Genomic DNA, 19,633 nt, shown 5'->3' on the forward strand with positions numbered 1-19,633 from the left:
AGTGGTCCCATCTGGCCATCCAGTCCTGGGTATTGAAGTCTCTAATTGAAAACTCCACCTCAGAGAGACTATCAACCAGAGAGGCCAGGGGACTCAGCCATACCCATCGCTCCTCTCAACACTCTGAGCCTTTTCTTTGTGCTCTGTTTTGATGTTGTCAATCCCTATCAGCCTTAGGCCTGACAGCCCAGCCATCCTGAGGCCTAGTCAGCCTAGAAGCTCATTCTGCTGGCAGGTGAATAATTAGACACAACAAATTGAGGCAGGATGACTTTAAAGCATGAAGGAGTCGTATGTGGGACCTGTACACTGTGTGTGAAAGCATTTCAAAAATAATACAGAAAGGTCTGGCAACTCATTTCAGCCTGCCAGGGCATATTAGGGCTGTGAGGGGTGAGGAGACAGGCTTGGGTGTGGGGAGGGAGGAGGGAGGGAGGGGTAAGATGGGAAGCCGCTTCTGTTTAATCAGTCATCAGGGCCCAGGGGACCACTGCACTCCTTCATCTGATCCTTCATCTCCTCCTCCACCTCTCCTCCCTCTCTACCTTTCCTCCCTCCTCTATCTCCTTATCTCTCCCATCCTCAATTTTTACCTTCATCACAAGTGGCACACACACACACATCAAACAGGCCCATCCGACAACCACACCGACAGTCTTCCTATCTTGACATGGTTCAGGGGTTTGTTGGTCCTGAATCTACTTCAATTATCTTCAACGTTCAGAACGTTCACCAGACAGAAAGATAAGGATTGTGGGATGTGAACCCTGACCTCCTGTCAGCAGCAGGTTACCACAGGGACAGCACACAGATTACTGTGTTCTTATCTACTGCAGGAATGTATACACACATCACACACAATACCTTTCCAAACACACACACTCCCACACTCCTCCCCATAGGGGCTTAGCTAACAGTACCAGAGGTCTAACATGTGAGTGATGTTTAGCTTGCTACTGTAAAACCATGAATGTTGCTCCTGACAAATAAACAGACCTAGTGGATAAACTGTGGCGTGTTGAGCCTGCTTGACTAACAACACACATTATAGTTCTGTCTTGAAGAATATATACTGGTCATCAACACATTAACTGCTTATTATTTTTATTATCACATACACCGGATAGGTGCAGTGAAATGTGTTGTTTTATAGGGTCAGCCATAGCAGTACCGCGCCCCTGGAGTAAATTCGGGCAAGTAACCGAAAGGTCGCTGGTTCGAATCCTCTAACCGGCTAGGTGAAAATCTGTAGTTGTGCCTTTGAGCAAGGCACTAAACCCTAATAACTCCTGTAAATCGCTCTGGATAAGAGCAGCTGCTAAATGACTCAAATGTAAATGTTAAGTGGCTTGCTCAAGGGCACATCGATAGATTTTTCACCTTGCTTGGGTATTCGAACCAGCGACCTTTCCGTTATTGGCCCAACGCTCTACCGCTAGGCTATCTGTCACCCCTAACACAACAGGTTCCTGTAGAGCTCAAGTTGTCAAACATGTATAAGACATGCATAACAGAGTGGCCTCCAGTACAAAGACTGGAAATGCATGGTTGTCTGTGTGTGTGTGTGTGTGTGTGTGTGTGTGTGTACCTGTCAAAGGAGTGGAACTGCATGGGCAGCATGGGGTGATAGGTCTCTCTCTGTACGGCAGGATCGGGGTAGGGGAGGGGCTCTGGTCCAGGCTCCCCACCCTCTACAGGCCCAGTCACTAGGCTCTTCAGGATCTCTCGGACGTTGATGTTTGATTGGCTGATGGAGGAGATGGATGAGGCAGTCCTTAGGACCTCCAGGCCAGGCGGCTCCAAGAGGGACTCTTGGCTATGCTTCCCCCCAGAGGAGAGGCTGCCGAGCAGGGAAGACATGACGTCAGCTCGCCCGGGTCCTGAAGGGTCCAGGTCTGCCCCGTTTAACACACTGGTCACCTGGGAGAGGGGGGGGTTAGTTTAGTTATGTACTCTTGTACCTGTACTCTTCCTGGGTTTATGCACGAACACAAATTATAATACAACTACAATCCAATCCAATAGAGTGAAAAAAGAGAACACAGTCTAGTATCTAGATGAACAACCTGTTCCTCTCCAATGCCAGAGTCAGTGTGCGGCAGAGAGCCTCTCTGTATGTGGAGCTCCTCTACAGGGGTGGGGGGCTCCTTACTGTGGTCAGGGTACGCCAGGGGGGTCTCTGGAACACACACACACACACATACACACACACACAGTCAGGACACAAGGACACTGGGTGGGTTCACACACATTGGCCGCGTTCCAGAGCATCAAATATGTTATGCATTGTGGGTTAATTGTGACTGATCTACAAATAATAATGAGTAGTCATTTAAGATGCAAGGTGATTCGTAGATCAGCCAGTCGGGAGTTGCTGACTGCAATGCAATTAATGATATGACCCCCGGTCTGCCGAACGCATTACCGGGGGCAAACTACCCAGGACACCTACAGGAAGGCCAAAAAGATCACCAAGGACATCAACCACCCGAGCCACTGCCTGTTCACCCCGCTATCATCCAGAAGGCGAGGTCAGTACAGGTGCATCAAAGCTGGGACCGAGAGAATGAAAAACAGCTTCTATCTCAAGGCCATCAGACTGCTAAATAGCCATCACTAGCACATTAGAGGCTGCTGCTGCCTATTGAAATCACTGGCCACTTTAAGAAATGGAACACTAGTCACTTTAATAATGTTTACATATCTTGCATTACTCATCTCATATGTATACACTGTATTCTATAATATTCTACTGTATCTTAGTCCATGCCACTCTGTCATTGCTTGTCCATATATGTATATATTCTTAAATTCCATTCCTTACTTAGATTTGTGTGTATTGGGTATATTTTATGAAATAGTTAGATATTACTTGTTAGATATTACTGCACTGTCGGAGCTAGAAGCACAAGCATTTCGCTACACCCGCAATAACATCTGCTAAACACGTGTATGTGACAAATAACATTTGATTTGATTGATTTGATTTGATTTGACAAACAAGCCCATTCTCTCCCCATTCAACTTCCTCGTTCATCCTCTTCAGACTTCAATCCCAGACAGACAGACATCTGCCACGTGCCTGTTGGCTAGAAACTCTCTTCCTGGTGATATTATTTATGAGGGTGGCGAAGTGTCCTTCCCAGCAGCCTCTCTGATCCTATCCTCCTGGCTGATTGACTGGCTAATGCACAACAACAGACGTCTGGAAATAAAACTAGCCTCACAACGCCACAAACCCTCAGCATCTCTCTGTTTCTCCCTGTTTCTCTCTGTTTCTCTCAGCATCCCTCTGTTTCTCTCTCTTTCTCTTTGTTTCTCTCAGCATCCCTCTGTTTCTCTCTCTTTCTCTCTCTTTCTCTCTGTTTCTCTCAGTATCCCTCTGTTTCTCCCTGTTTCTCTCAGTATCCCTCTGTTTCTCTCTGTTTCTCTCAGCATCCCTCTGTTTCTCTCTGTTTCTCTCAGTATCCCTCTGTTTCTCTCTGTTTCTCTCAGTATCCCTCTGTTTCTCTCTGTTTCTCTCAGCATCCCTCTGTTTCTCTCAGTATCCCTCTGTTTCTCTCAGTATCCCTCTGTTTCTCTCTGTTTCTCTCAGTATCCCTCTGTTTCTCTCAGTATCCCTCTGTTTCTCCCTGTTTCTCTCAGTATCCCTCTGTTTCTCTCCCTGTTTCTCTCAGTATCCCTCTGTTTCTCTCTGTTTCTCTCAGTATCCCTCTGTTTCTCTCTGTTTCTCTCAGTATCCCTCTGTTTCTCCCTGTTTCTCTCAGTATCCCTCTGTTTCTCTCAGTATCCCTCTGTTTCTCTCTGTTTCTCTCAGTATCCCTCTGTTTCTCTCCGTTTCTCTCTTTTTCTCTCAGCATCCCTCTGTTTCTCTTTGTTTCTCTCAGTATCCCTGTGTTTCTCTCTGTTTCTCTCAGTATCCCTCTGTTTCTCTATGTTTCTCTCAGCATCCCTCTCTTTCTCCCTGTTTCTCTCAGTATCCCTCTGTTTCTCTCTGTTTCTCTCAGTATCCCTCTGTTTCTCTCAGCATCCCTCTGTTTCTCTCTGTTTCTCTGTTTCTCTCAGTATCCCTCTGTTTCTCTCAGTATCCCTCTGTTTCTCTCCGTTTCTCTCAGCATCCCTCTGTTTCTCTCTGGTTCTCTCTGTTTCTCTCAGCATCCCTCTGTTTCCCCCTGTTTCTCTCTGTTTCTCTCAGTATCCCTCGGTTTCTCTCTGTTTCTCTCAGCATCCCTCTGTTTCTCTCTGTTTCTCTCAGCATCCCTCTGTTTCTCTTGTTTCTCTCTGTTTCTCTCAGCATCCCTCTGTTTCTCTTGTTTCTCTCTGTTTCTCTCTATCTCTCTATATCTCTGTCGATCTCTCCCAGTGTGTGTTCAATGGGATGTTACTGTTCATACCACAGAGACCAGGGCTGCCTGTACAACTTTCATACACCCACCCCACCCCGCTCCCACCTTCCCATCCCGCTGAGAGGATGGGTTATGGGAGGGGTTAGAGGCGGGGTAGGGGAGGGAGTAGGGGAGGAAGTTGGATATCAGAAGGAAGCACCTGTGCTGGTAGGTGAGTTGATCTCGTGGCGAATGCTGCATGCTGATTGGCTGATCATCCTGTTGGTCTCTCTCTGGGGTTCCAGGATGTCCCGGTACTTTGACACCATGAGGACAGAGATGAAGTATACCACCGCTAGGGCCAGGAACTGGGCCTGCTTACTGTCATCCTGGAGGGGACACATATACATGTTACACAAACACACTCACACAAACATGTTACACATGCACCAGCACACACACACACACAGTCATACTCACCACATCCCGGAACACGACAGCTCTCAGACGGTTGATGTCGACGTCCTGTAGAAGTCTGTCAGGGTCCTGGATGGATGGGAGAAATGCTACTGAGAATGTTTTGGGGTGTAGGAGATCTAAAGTGAGGAGACTAAGGGAGTCTGACATCTTAGTGGCCGTGTAACAATATTTTTACATAGCCATTAGCGTAGCATCCATATTACATTGCGTGTCACACTTAATGAACTCCCACACACCCCCCACTTATAGTTCCTATATTTCCGGTGTATCAGCCACCCATCCACAGTACCATTATTACCAACTTGATATGTATTTTTAAATGATGAGGTTAGGTGAGGACATACCTTGTTGGCAGATGCTGTACCATACATGTTGTCCTGGCTCTTACTGTTGGTCCCTCTGTCCCTCTGTCTCTGTCTAACATCCAGACAGTTCCTCACTGCTACACAACACACTGGCAGGACAGACAGACAGACAGGGTATCAGAAGCTGCATCTTGAAACTCTTTAATGATATGATCACTGTTAATTCCAAGCTGCCAGGCCAGAGTCATGGTGAAATCAACAGCCAGACACATTTCACACTACAGATGATGATAATGAGAGAGTGTGTGTGTGTGTGTAAAATTCTCCCTCGTGGGGACATTTCCCAGGTCCCCATGAGGACAAAGGCTATTTTAGGCTTAGGGGTTAAGTTTAGGACTTAGGGTTAGGGGTTAAGGATAGGGTTTGGGTTAAGGGAAAATAGGATTTTGAATGGAAATAAATGTTAGGTCCCCACAAGGATAGCAAAACATATGCTGTGTGTGTGTGTGTGTGTGTGTGTGTGTGTGTGTGTGTTTATGTTTATGTGTGTGTGTGTGGTGAGTGTGGACTTGTTCTGAGTTACTTCAGAGCTAGCTTCAAAAGTCTGGCCTTTACACAGACAAGCTACCTGACTGAAGTACCAACCACTGCAGCAGACACACATAATTTATCAAAATCATGATTTTACTATCTAATAGCAGTGCATTTAGAAAATTAATTAGCTAGGTTAACCACATCAAGGGATTTCATGGATTCCTAGAATTACTGAAATTATTGTGAAATGATTTTGCTATGCCATTTCCTGATCTCATTCATCATCTAATATGACAGTTAATGTCTGTGACAAGCGCTTGCACACACACACACACGCACGCACACACACTCTTACCCAGTCGTAGACACTGTCTCATCAGGCCTCCAGAGGACATGTTCTTCTCTGCCTCTATCTCAGAGAAGTTGAGTGAGCTTGCGAACACCAGAACGTCCACCATGGCCATGAGACGGGACAGGAAGGACACAGCCGTCTCTGAAGACATGCCCTGGGCCGCCTCGATGTTCTCCAACTCAGCCTGCTCACAACACAGGGGGTCAGGGGACAGGGGAGGGGGAGGAGGGTGAAGAGGGGACAGGGAAGGGGGAGGAGGGTGAAGGGGGGACAGGGGAGGGGGAGGCGGGTGAAGAAGGAACAGGGGACAGGGGAGGGGGGAGGAGGAGAAGGGTGAAGAGGGGACAGGGGAGGGGGAGGAGGAGAAGGGTGAAGAGGGGACAGAGGAGGAGGAGGTGGGGTGAAGAGGGGACAGGGGACGGGGGGAGGGGGAGGTGGGGTGAAGAGGGGACAGGGGACAGGGGACGGGAGGGGAGGTGGGGTGAAGAGGGGACAGGAGGGGAGGTGGGGTGAAGAGGGGACAGGGGACAGGGGACGGGAGGGGGAGGTGGGGTGAAGAGGGGACGGGAGGGGAGGTGGGGTGAAGAGGGGACGGGAGGGGGAGGTGGGGTGAAGAGGGGACGGGAGGGGGGAGGTGGGGTGAAGAGGGGACAGGGGACGGGAGGGGGGAGGTGAGGTGAAGAGGGGACAGGGGAGGGGGAGGAGGAGGTGGGGTGAAGAGGGGAGGGGGAGGAGGAGGTGGGGTGAAGAGGGGAGGGGGAGGGGGAGGTGGGGTGAAGAGGGGAGGGGGAGGAGGAGGTGGGGTGAAGAGGGGACAGTCATATACACTCAAGAAACTGAAATGGAAATGGTTCCATTGTATCTGAGAGAATAAACGTTAAGAAAGGGAAAAAAAACTTCAGCATATGCACTAACCTTGGTACTCTGGCCATGCACACAAACATACAGAAAAACAACAACAACAGACGATTCAAATCAACAGATACAATCAGCAGTAAAAGCACATATAATCCTTAACACACATAAACAAAACACACAGAGAAAACAATCACCAACTTAAACTGACAAAGTAAAATCCTCATTAGCTGAATATATAGCAGAAGGAAGCTGAGCAAATGAAAACGGCTACAATCGATGAAGACAATCAACAAGTCCTATTTTCTAGAGGTTGATCATTAATTAAAAATTAAACATGCAGCTCTATCTAGCCACCACTAGATGGTGGTGTGTCACCACAGAGACTGACTAACTGACAGAAGGAGAGGAGGCAGAGAGGCTGACTGAATGACTTACAGAAGGAGAGGTAATAGAAAGACTGAATGACATACAGAAGGAGAGGTAGTAGAAAGATTGAATGAATGACTTACAGAAGGAGAGGTAGTAGAAAGACTGACTGAATGACATAAAGAAGAAGAGGTAGTAGAAAGACTGACTGAATGACATACAGAAGGAGAGGTAGTAGAAAGATTGACTGAATGACTTACAGAAGGAGAGGTAGTAGAAAAAGACTGACTGAATGACTTACAGAAGAAGAGGTAGTAGAAAGACTGAATGACTTACAGAAGGAGAGGTAATAGAAAGACTGACTGAATGACTTACAGAAGGAAAGGTAGTAGAAATACTGACTGAATGACTTACAGAAGGAGAGGTAGTAGAACGACTGAATGACTTACAGAAGGAGAGGTAAAAGAAAGACTGAATGACATACAGAAGGAGAGGTAGTAGAAAAAGACTGACTGAATGACTTACAGAAGGAGAGGTAGTAGAAAAAGACTGACTGAATGACTTACAGAAGAAGAGGTAGTAGAAAGACTGAATGACTTACAGAAGGAGAGGTAATAGAAAGACTGACTGAATGACTTACAGAAGGAGAGGTAGTAGAAATACTGACTGAATGACTTACAGAAGGAGAGGTAGTAGAACGACTGAATGACATACAGAAGGAGAGGTAAAAGAAAGACTGAATGACTTACAGAAGGAGAGGTAGTAGAAAGACAATGACATACAGAAGGAGAGGTAATAGAAAGACTGACTGAATGACATACAGAAGGAGAGGTAGTAGAAATACTGACTGAATGACTTACAGAAGGAGAGGTAATAGAAAGACTGAATGACTTACAGAAGGAGAGGTAATAGAAAGACTGACTGAATGACATACCGAAGGAGAGGTAGTAGAAATACTGACTGAATGACTTACAGAAGGAGAGGTAGTAGAAAGACTGACTGAATGACATACAGAAGGAGAGGTAGTAGAAAGACTGAATGACATACAGAAGGAGAGGTAATAGAAAGACTGACTGAATGACATACAGAAGGAGAGGTAGTAGAAAGACTGAATGACATACAGAAGGAGAGGTAATAGAAAGACTGACTGAATTACATTGAACTCCCGAGTGGCGCAGTGGTCTAAGGCACTGCATCGCAGTGCTAGCTGTGCCACTAGAGATCCTGGTTCGAATCCAGGCTCTGTCGTAGCCGGCCGCGACCGGGAGACCCATGGGGCGGCGCACAATTGGACAGCGTCGTCCAGGGTAGGGGAGGGAATGGCCGACAGGGGATGTAGCTCAGTTGGTAGAGCATGGCGTTTGCAACGCCAGGGTTGTGGGTTCGATAAAATAATGTATGCACTAACTGTAAGTCGCTCTGGATAAGAGCGTCTGCTAAATGACTAAAATGTAAATGTAAATGTACATACAGAAGGACAGGTAGTAGAAAGACTGACTGAATGACTTACATAAGGAGAGGTAGTAGAAAGACTGAATGACTTACAGAAGGAGAGGTAGTAGAAAGAATGAATGACATACAGAAGGAGAGGTAATAGAAAGACTTACTGAATGACTTACAGAAGGAGATGTAATAGAAAGACTGACTGAATGACGTACAGAAGGAGAGGTAGTAGAAAGACTGAATGACATACAGAAGGAGAGGTAGTAGAATGACTGAATGACTTACAGAAGGAGAGGTAATAGAAAGACTGACTGAATGACATACAGAAGGAGAGGTAGTAGAAAGACTGACTGAATGACTTACAGAAGGAGAGGTAGTAGAACGACTGAATGACATAGAGAAGGAGAGGTAATAGAAAGACTGACTGAATGACATACAGAAGGAGAGGTAGCAGAAAGACTGAATGACATACAGAAGGAGAGGTAATAGAAAAAGACTGACTGCATGACTTACATAAGGAGAGGTAGTAGAAAGAGTGAATAACATACAGAAGGAGAGGTAATAGAAAAAGACTGACTGCATGACTTACATAAGGAGAGGTAGTAGAAAGAGTGAATAACATACAGAAGGAGAGGTAATAGAAAGACTGACTGAATGACATACCGAAGGAGAGGTAGTAGAAAGACTGACTGAATGACTTACATAAGGAGAGGTAGTAGAAAGACTGAATGACTTACAGAAGGAGAGGTAGTAGAAAGACTGAATGACATACAGAATGAGAGGCAATAGAAAGACTGACTGAATGACATACAGAAGGAGAGGTAGTAGAAAGATTGACTGAATGACTTACAGAAGGAGAGGTAGTAGAAAGACTGACTGAATGACTTACATAAGGAGAGGTAGTAGAAAGACTGACTGAATGACTTACAGAAGGAGAGGTAGTAGAAAGACCGACTGAATGACTTACAGAAGGAAAGGTAATAGAAAGACTGATTTAATGACATACAGAAGGAGAGGTAGTAGAAAGACTGAATAACTTACAGAAGGAGAGGTAATAGAAAGACTGACTGAATGACATACAGAAGGAGAGGTAGTAGAAAGACTGAATAACATACAGAAGGAGAGGTAATAGAAAGACTGACTGAATGACTTACAGAAGGAGAGGTAATAGAAAGAAAGACTGAATGACATACAGAAGGAGAGGAAGTAGAAAGACTGAATGACATACAGAAGTAGAGGTACTAGAAAGACTGACTGAATTACTTACAGAAGGAGATGTAATAGAAAGACTGTCAAAATGACATACAGAAGGAGAGGTAGTAGAAAGACTGACTGAATTACTTACAGAAGGAGAGGTAGTAGAATGACTGAATGACTTACAGAAGGAGAGGTAATAGAAAGACTGACTGAATGACTTACAGAAGGAGAGGTAATAGAAAGACTGACTGAATGACTTACAGAAGGAGAGGTAGTAGAAAAAGACTGACTGAATGACTTACATAAGGAGAGGTAGTAGAAAGAGTGAATAACATACAGAAGGAGAGGTAATAGAAAGACTGACTGAATTACTTACAGAAGGAGATGTAATAGAAAGACTGTCAAAATGACATACAGAAGGAGAGGTAGTAGAAAGACTGACTGAATTACTTACAGAAGGAGAGGTAGTAGAATGACTGAATGACTTACAGAAGGAGAGGTAATAGAAAGACTGACTGAATGACATACAGAAGGAGAGGTAGTAGAAAGACTGACTGAATTACTTACAGAAGGAGAGGTAGTAGAACGACTGAATGACTTAGAGAAGGAGAGGTAATAGAAAGACTGACTGAATGACATACAGAAGGAGAGGTAGCAGAAAGACTGAATGACATACAGAAGGAGAGGTAATAGAAATACTGACTGAATTACTTACAGAAGGAGAGGTAATAGAAAGAAAGACTGAATGACATACAGAAGGAGAGGTAATAGAAAGAAAGACTGAATGACATACAGAAGGAGAGGTAGTAGAAAGACTGAATGACATACAGAAGGAGAGGTAATAGAAAGACTGAATGACATAAAGAAGGAGAGGTAATAGAAAGACTGACTGAATGACATACAGAAGGACAGGTAGTAGAAAGACTGAATGACTTACAGAAGGAGAGGTAGTAGAAAAAGACTGACTGAATGACTTACATAAGGAGAGGTAGTAGAAAGAGTGAATAACATACAGAAGGAGAGGTAATAGAAAGACTGACTGAATGACTTACAGAAGGAGAGGTAGTAGAAAGACCGACTGAATGACTTAGAGAAGGAGAGGTAGTAGAAAGACTGACTGAATTACATACAGAAGGAGAGGAAATAGAAAGACTGACTGAATGACTTACATAAGGAGAGGTAGTAGAAAGACTGAATGACTTACAGAAGGAGAGGTAGTAGAAAGACTGAATGACATACAGAAGGAGAGGCAATAGAAAGACTGACTGAATTAGATACAGAAGGAGAGGTAGTAGAAAGATTGACTGAATGACTTACAGAAGGAGAGGTAGTAGAAAGACCGACTGAATGACTTACAGAAGGAGAGGTAGTAGAAAGACTGAATGACTTACAGAAGGAGAGGTAGTAGAAAGACTGAATGACATACAGAAGGAGAGGCAATAGAAAGACTGACTGAATTACATACAGAAGGAGAGGTAGTAGAAAGATTGACTGAATGACTTACAGAAGGAGAGGTAGTAGAAAGACTGAATGACATACAGAAGGAGAGGTAATAGAAATACTGACTGAATGACTTACAGAAGGAGAGGTAGTAGAAAGACCGACTGAATGACTTACAGAAGGAAAGGTAATAGAAAGACTGATTTAATGACATACAGAAGGAGAGGTAGTAGAAAGACTGAATAACTTACAGAAGGAGAGGTAATAGAAAGACTGACTGAATGACATACAGAAGGAGAGGTAGTAGAAAGACTGAATAACATACAGAAGGAGAGGTAATAGAAAGACTGACTGAATGACTTACAGAAGGAGAGGTAGTAGAACGACTGAATGACTTACAGAAGGAGAGGTAATAGAAAGACTGACTGAATGACATACAGAAGGAGAGGTAGTAGAAAGACTGAATTACTTACAGAAGGACAGGTAGTAGAAAGACTGACTGAATGACTTACAGAAGGAGAGCTAATAGAAAGACTGACTGAATGACATACAGAAGGAGAGGTAGTAGAAAGACTGAATGACATACAGAAGGAGAGGTAATAGAAAGACTGACTGAATTACATACAGAAGGACAGGTAGTAGAAAGACTGACTGAATGACATACAGAAGGAGAGGTAGTAGAAAGACTGACTGAATGACTTACAGAAGGAGAGGTAGTAGAAAGGCTGACTGAATGACTTACAGAAGGACAGGTAGTAGAAAGACTGACTGAATGACTTACAGAAGGAGAGCTAATAGAAAGACTGACTGAATGACATACAGAAGGAGAGGTAATAGAAAGACTGACTGAATGACATACAGAAGGAGAGGTAGTAGAAATACTGAATAACACACAGAAGGAGAGGTAATAGAAAGACTGACTGAATGACATACAGAAGGAGAGGTAGTAGAAAGACTGACTGAATGACTTACAGAAGGAGAGGTAGTAGAAAGACTGAATGACTTACAGAAGGAGAGGTAATAGAAAGACTGACTGAATGACATACAGAAGGAGAGGTAGTAGAAAGACTGACTGAATGACATACAGAAGGAGAGGTAGTAGAAAGACTGAATGACTTACAGAAGGAGAGGTAGTAGAAAGACTGACTGAATGACTTACAGAAGGAGAGGTAGTAGAAAGGCTGACTGAATGACTTACAGAAGGACAGGTAGTAGAAAGACTGACTGAATGACTTACAGAAGGAGAGGTAGTAGAAAGACTGACTGAATGACTTACAGAAGGAGAGGTAGTAGAAAGACTGAATGACATACAGAAGGAGAGGTAATAGAAAGACTGAATGACTTACAGAAGGAGAGGTAGTAGAAAGACTGAATGAATGACTTACAGAAGGAGAGGTGGCAGCGGAGAGCAGAGGAAGGATCCCTCCACAGGCAATGATGATGTTGTCTACCATCTGAGAGAGGAGGTGGATGGTGTTGTGGACAAAGATGATGTTCTCATTGCTGTTGACAAAGTCCATGACGGATTTGGATGAATGGCTGCAGGGAGGCAGAGAGAGAGGGAGAGAACTGGATTAAAGATAATTTGATCAGGATGCAGTAGCACTTCACACAATGTTAAGCATAGGTCAGGTCTTAGGTCAGGTCAGGGATCCGTGGTGAATAATCATCCACAGTAAGGCTAGTTAGAAACACTGGCTGCAGGATATACTGTAACTCTTGTTTTACTGTCAATGACTGTGATATGTGGTTGTCTTACCTAACTTAGTTGAAAGCACTGACTGTAAGTCACTGTGGATAGGAGTGTCTGCTAAATGACCAAAACGTAATATTCTACTGCATGTTCTACGTGGTAGCCCTAAGTGGTCAAAAATAGTGCACTACAGAGAAGCAAAGGGCTTTGATACAAAGTAGTGCACTACATAGGGACTAGGGTGTGATTAGGGATATGTCCTCAGTGTCTCTGTCCCCTCACCTCCTCCAGACGTGGACGTCTGTCTCCAGGGCAAACAGCAGGTCGGTGAGGAGGCGCTGGTGCATGGGCGACCATTTGAACTCTGGGATGCGGAACATGGTGGTGCGAGGGCCAGGGCTGAACTGGCGACGCTGCTCCTCGGTCATGGGCATCCCTCTGAAGCCCAGGTCCACACGCAGGTCACGCTCTAACTGGGCTGCCGTACGACCATGGAGGGACTGACACACACACACACAGACACACACAAACACACACAAACACACAATACTGTAATAAAGTGTATAAAGCAGAGTGCATACATTAAACATGAATTATTACATAACAGGAGAGAAGAGACACTATTAATAGTCCTTTAGTTCTCCCTCTCCTCCTCCCTCTCCTGGGAAGTGGGAGACAGGAGGAAGAGAGGACAAGAGGGAGGGAGGTTTTTTTTGTAACTTGACTAACCTGTGTAGTAGTAGTGGTCTGTATCTTCTTAACCTCCTTGTCCTTTCCGTCGTCTGACCTCTCTGTGTCTGAGGTGTTGCTGACTGCATCCGCCCCACTACCTTTCCCACCAGCCGAGGGCTCGCCACCCTCCGACACCCCAGACCCTCCAGCACTAGCTCCAGCCCCCGCATCTGTGAACTCTGACCCCTTAGAGGAGGCCTCTTCCCTGGGCATTGAGGTGACGTCACCCAGGGTGGTCTGGAGCTTGAACCGATCCTCCTCCAGGATGCTGCTGATCGGACCACCAGGACTGACCGTGCCGACCATGCCGACAATCCCCAGATCAGAGCTGCCCGTCATGTGAGCCAGCATGCCCAGGTCATGGCTTTGGCCCGGGGGGACTGGGGGCTCGGGGTCGGGGTTAGAACCAGGACTTGGCAGGACCAGGGGCTCCTCCTGTTGTGTTCAGTTCAGTTTAGTTAACTTGCACATAAGAAAACACAAGCAGAAGAAAAGAAAGATGAACTAACCTGGCCAAACAGGAAGCTGCTGTTGCTAGGGAGACTGTCCTTGTCGTCGTCAGCAAGGGTGATGAGGGGACCGGTGTTGTGGTTGTCGTGGGCTACGCCGACGGTTGCGTTGGGGACCATTACTCCGCTGGCGGCGCTGCTGCTCAGCTTCTCTACAGCAGCACAGTACACGTTGTCCAATAGGGAGTCCACCTGGACCAACGCCCCGCCCCTGTCCTCAGAGACAACACCCCCAGCCACACCCACTGTCACGCCCAGCGTCTCTGGAGACAGGTCCAGGTCATCCAGCTTCACCTCCGTTGCTTCCACCTGGGGAGAGGGAGGGATTGATTGATTAGCTGATTGATTGATTGATTGTATAACTGACTGAATGACTGATTGATTTTAAGAGTCTACTTGCAAGAACTGTGATATGTGGTGTTTTTTTCCAACTAAACTTAGTTGAATGCACTGACTGGAAGTTGCTCTGGATAAGAGTATCTGCTAAATTAATCAGTTGTAAAAACTATGAAAACAGTTGGAGACACCATACCATACCTTCTCAGCCTTGATGTCCACCAGCAGGTCATGAACCTCCACTCTGACCCCTGACCCCATCCTCTCTGTCCCCCCGAGCCCCCCCTCCTCCCCTGTCTTCCCCTCTGACAGTATATTCCTGGGGTGGCCGGGGGTCTCGGGGTAGTCGGCCTCGCTCTCCGGGGTCTGTGTCTGGGAGTGGTCGTCTACCTCTCTGATCTCCATGTTTCCCTGGATGCCCCCGGCCTGGAGGTCCTGCAGGCCTGAGATGGTGCTGACCAGACCCTTTCTCCCCTTCTTAATGTTCTCCTCCTCTTGACGCTGGTAGTCCTCATACATCTTAGCCAGGTACTCCTTATGGGCCTCGTACGTTACCTACAGCATAGGACAGACATTATCAATAATCAATCCTCTACAATTAATAATCTATAACTAATAATCAAGCTCATCTTAGCCAGGTACTCCATATGTGCCTCGTATAGGTTACCATATAGAGGGAGAGACATGATCAATAACTAATCATCTGTAGTCTATCATGCATAACTACTCGTCATGCAAGGTGTTGTTGGTGCAGTGTCCCTCAACAGCAGAGGGCAGTGTTTTCCCTATTTTATTGTAGCGCTGCCTGGTGGCACCGCTGATGATCTACGTCCCAAATGGTGCCCTATTACCTACATAGTGCACTAGGACCCTGGTCAAAAGTAGTGCACTATATAGGGAATAGGGTGCCATTTGGGACGCAATTAGCCACTGATGATTACCTTGGAGTGAGCAATGGAGAGTGTATCCACCCAGACCCTCCAACCTCCCCACTCATACTTGATGGCATGGTAGAGCAGGATCCTGAAGATGTTATAGACCATCTCCATCATCTTCTGTTCCTCTGGGTTTTTAGGGTTGATATACCCCAGACTGAACATCCAGTCCTGCCATACTGAACACTGCAACAGACACCTAGAACACATACAGTATACAGTGAATAATATATACTATTACAACTATTATCAATAAGGTTCTCACTACTAGAGCAAACACCAGGAGAGACCATCGCTACATAGTCAGTAGTCTAAGTTAAAGTAGGTCTGTAGGCCAACATCATATTCTCAAGTACACCCTCTGATCATTACTCGGTTCTAATGTGACTTGATCACCAGCCACTCTATCAGTGAAACAGTCACAATTAATGATGATTACCTAGTATTATGTTAATTAGTTAAATGATCTGATGCTTTGTTATATAGTCAGTAGTTAGACAATAATAGATTGGTCATAATAGTCATCAGATGTACCATCAATATCGCTTGAATGATTTATGATTGACGCCTGAATATACTGACAACAGGATGCTAACTGTGCTGTCACTGCTGGGAAGAGTCATTACACAGCTGTAAATTAGAGAATGACTGTGTGTGTGTGTGCATGTCCTCACCGTCGGTTTTCCCGGCTGTTGCTGAACAGTTTGATCATGTCTGAGAGGAAGAGACGTCGAACTTCCATCAGCTCAACGCTGGGGGACGAGCTCTTCAACAGGGTCGCTACTACCTTAAGGATCACTGGAACACACACACGACTTTGCTAAATCTGCACTTTAAATAAAGTTTGACTTGACTACAATAACATTCAGTAAGACAGCAGGCAGACTTACTGGGGTTCTGTATCTTGATTGTAGAGTCTGGTTCAGGGTGGGGTTTGTGGACGACCTGGGTACATAACTGCTCCGTCAGGATCTGATGGGAAGAACACAGACAATCAGGGAATAGGGTGTCATTTGGGATGCACTACGGTAGTCTCTGCTTCTAACAAGACAGTGGAGTGGATATCATGAGGTTATATGAGGTTATTAGCACGAGGTTATAACCATCCCTGACCCCACTGCCACAAGATCTGCAGGTCACGGATTGGCCTGTTCAGCCATCTCTGTTCCCATGGCCAGCCAGACCCACACCACAACCCGGAGCCGTGACACCTGGAGGGAAATCATACTCGACTACGAGGGATCCCTGAAGAAGAAGTGTGTGTGTGTATGTGTGTAGTTATAGAGAAGTTACAGAGAAGAATGTACCTCGTACAGCGTGTTGTAGATGGTCACTGACACAGTATTAGTATGAAGCATCAGCCTCTCCCCCAGGAGAGTGAAGAGACTGTGTGTGTGCATGATCTCAACCTTCCTTCTGTGGACAGACACACACACACAGTACCCCTGTTAGAAGTCTCTGGATGACATTTCTACACTTCAGACAATACTTATTTTAAGAGAAGAAGAGGAGAGAAGAAGAGAAGAGGGGTGAAGAGAAGAAGAGAATGTCTTTCATAAATCCAGACCTCTCTTTGGGACAGTCTTTCACTGAGGGAGGGAGGGAGGGATAATAACGTACTTGTGTCCCAGGTGTTTGAGGAAATATCCCAGGACTTTGAGGGACTGGACTCTGATGCTTTCAGTCTTAGAGGCCAGCAGCTTGTACATCACCCTGGAAGAGGACAGGAGACATATGAATCACATTTAAACATGGCCCAGTTAATGATTGTGTCCCCTATGGGCTCTGGTCATAAGTAGTGCACTGTGAAGGGAATAGAGTGCTGGGATGCAGACAATGAAACCAGACTGAACTAGTCGGGTGTGCAGGGAAAGACCTCCCTGTCTGTGTTGAGAGTCTGTGTGTCGGTGTGACGACTAAATTAGTCTCCTGATCAAAACAGAGCCATTCCATTTCCTGCAGTGAAGATTCTGAGAACTCTGCAGGAGTCAGTGGCTGATATACATTTATATTTCATAGAACACACAGCGCATACAGTACGTTTGATCATCCATATCTGATATAAAATGAATATGTTAATATCATACAATTTCTTCTTACAGAATATGTGAATTATTCAACAGGTATCATGTAGATTCACAACACTAGCTCCAGTGTTAGAGATGTGATGTTATTACATGCATTTTGTGCATCAACAGCAAGAGCTGTGCCGTGTGTGTGTGTGTGTGTGTGTGTGTGTGTGTGTGTGTGTGTGTGTGTGTGTGTTTTGCGTACCGTATGCCGTTCCTCTGGTCGAAGGCTGGAATCATGGAGGCTGGGTGTTCTGACATCAAAGCCACTACCAGCTGAAGAACATCATGGATATTATCATCCTAGAGAGAGGGGTGAAGGAGCGGAGAGAGTGATGGGGGAGAGAGAGAGAGGGATGTTGAGGGGGGAGAGAGAGTGTGATGGGGGAGAGCGAGAGGGGGGTTGAGGGGGGAGAGAGAGAGAGACAGGAATGAGAGAGAGACAGAGAGAGAGAGAGAGAGAGAGAGAGAGAGGGGGTGGGAGATGGGGAGGGAAAAAGAAAGAGAGACAGGGAGAGGGAGAGAGAGATTATAACACCATACAGTAGAGCATCATCAATGGACAGACCTCGCAACCCTTTACCGCTACAGCACAGGACCATGGGGACTTGAAACTCACCTCATGCATGGTTAGCAGGTAGTTCAGGATACTCTGCAGCTCATCCTCCTTCACTCCTCGGTCCTAAGAAATTACACACGTTTTCACACTGACTAAAGAAACAATGTATTCCTACTAGTATCAGAAACAGACTGACTCAAGAAAATATATATTCCTACTAGTAAGCGAAACAGATGGAAACTGCCTCAGGTTGCTTAATGATCACTGGCAGGTCTGTTAGATACTGTAGCTAACACCACAGTGTTTGTATGCCAGTATCCAGGAGATAGACTTAGGAACGGTGTTTCTATGCCAGTGCTGAGCTAGGCTGTTGATGGATAATCATTTTCATTTTGGAACTAGTTGACAACTGCTGGTTTGTGAGTTGACTATAATATTGTTCAGTGTTTGTTCCCCAGTCTACTGTTGTTCAGATACTTTACAGTGATGTAAAGCTTAAACACTTCTGATGAGGAACCAGACTCTCTGCAGGAACAGATTGGAAGTTAATTGCTGTTTGAGCTGTGTGTGTGTGTGTGTGTGTGTGTGTGTGTGTGTGTGTGTGTAGCTGATGCTGTTCAGAATGGTAGATATTTTTTATTGGTAGCCAGTTTATTTTCCCTCCATTGTTAAAATTCTGCTTATTTCTGTAGTGGCCTCGGGCTGCAGGCCTAGGCTGCTGGGGGGTGGTAGTTGTGGCAGAAATGGAGCCTGCTGCCATGTTGTTGAAGCTAAGCAATTTATTTGAACACAACACCACGGACGGACCTGAACCTGCATGCTGATTGGACATTATGGTTCAAGAGCAATTACCCATGATGCCTTTCTCTGGTGGAGAAAATAAACAAACTGTTTTTGTTTTGGAGGTGCGTGTGTGTGTGCAGTACCTTGAGGATAAGTTGTTTGAGGAACAGCAACATGAAAGCCCTGAGAGAGATGATCTCCTGCTGGGTAGGCCTTGGACCATCTGAGGACAAACACAGACCGAGTCACTGGGATCAATACGCACGCACGCACACACACGTCTGAAGTTGACCATCGCTATCAGAAATCTACAGAGAGTAGTACAAGTCAACATGGTGCTGTTTGTATAACACTGCCCAAGCCAGATGACTGATCAGATATGAGATGACAGATAGTAGTGAGTGTTGCAACCGAGGACAGACAATTTTTACACGCTACGTGCTTCAGCACTCGGTGGCCCCGTACTGTGAGCTTGTGTGGCCTACCACTTCGCGGTAGCCGTTGTGGCTCCTAGACGTGTCCATTTCACAATAACAGCACTTAGTTGACCGGGGCAGCTCTAGCAGGGCAGAAATGTGAAGCACTAACTTGTTGGAAAGGTGGCATCCTATGCTGGTGCCACGTTGAAAGTCACGGAGCTCTTCAGTAAGGTTATTCTACTTCCAATGTTTGTCTATGGAGATTGCATGGCGGTGTGCTCGATTTTACACCTGTCAG

At 45.6% G+C, this 19,633-nt stretch overlaps 1 protein-coding gene across 2 annotated transcripts in view; it reads right to left on the reverse strand.

Moving 5' to 3' along the window:
- LOC121567869 (neurobeachin-like) overlaps positions 1–19,633 on the reverse strand; it is a 311,893-nt gene that overhangs the window by 185,136 nt on the left and 107,124 nt on the right. For both annotated transcript variants that reach the window (XM_045220277.1, XM_045220272.1), the window contains exons 14-32: positions 19,060–19,139; positions 18,194–18,256; positions 17,780–17,877; positions 17,126–17,218; positions 16,813–16,921; positions 16,396–16,477; positions 16,180–16,303; positions 15,512–15,704; positions 14,772–15,125; positions 14,235–14,543; positions 13,723–14,160; positions 13,276–13,493; positions 12,686–12,839; positions 6,000–6,180; positions 5,150–5,259; positions 4,806–4,871; positions 4,546–4,714; positions 2,067–2,179; positions 1,589–1,920 (exon numbers count right to left, since the gene is read on the reverse strand). In XM_045220277.1, the coding sequence (XP_045076212.1) occupies positions 1,589–1,920; positions 2,067–2,179; positions 4,546–4,714; positions 4,806–4,871; positions 5,150–5,259; positions 6,000–6,180; positions 12,686–12,839; positions 13,276–13,493; positions 13,723–14,160; positions 14,235–14,543; positions 14,772–15,125; positions 15,512–15,704; positions 16,180–16,303; positions 16,396–16,477; positions 16,813–16,921; positions 17,126–17,218; positions 17,780–17,877; positions 18,194–18,256; positions 19,060–19,139 (3,286 nt within the window). The remainder of the gene's footprint in view (positions 1–1,588; positions 1,921–2,066; positions 2,180–4,545; positions 4,715–4,805; positions 4,872–5,149; positions 5,260–5,999; positions 6,181–12,685; positions 12,840–13,275; positions 13,494–13,722; positions 14,161–14,234; positions 14,544–14,771; positions 15,126–15,511; positions 15,705–16,179; positions 16,304–16,395; positions 16,478–16,812; positions 16,922–17,125; positions 17,219–17,779; positions 17,878–18,193; positions 18,257–19,059; positions 19,140–19,633) is intronic.

This window comes from Coregonus clupeaformis, chromosome 6, assembly GCF_020615455.1.
Source record: "Coregonus clupeaformis isolate EN_2021a chromosome 6, ASM2061545v1, whole genome shotgun sequence".
Lineage (NCBI taxonomy): Eukaryota > Metazoa > Chordata > Actinopteri > Salmoniformes > Salmonidae > Coregonus > Coregonus clupeaformis.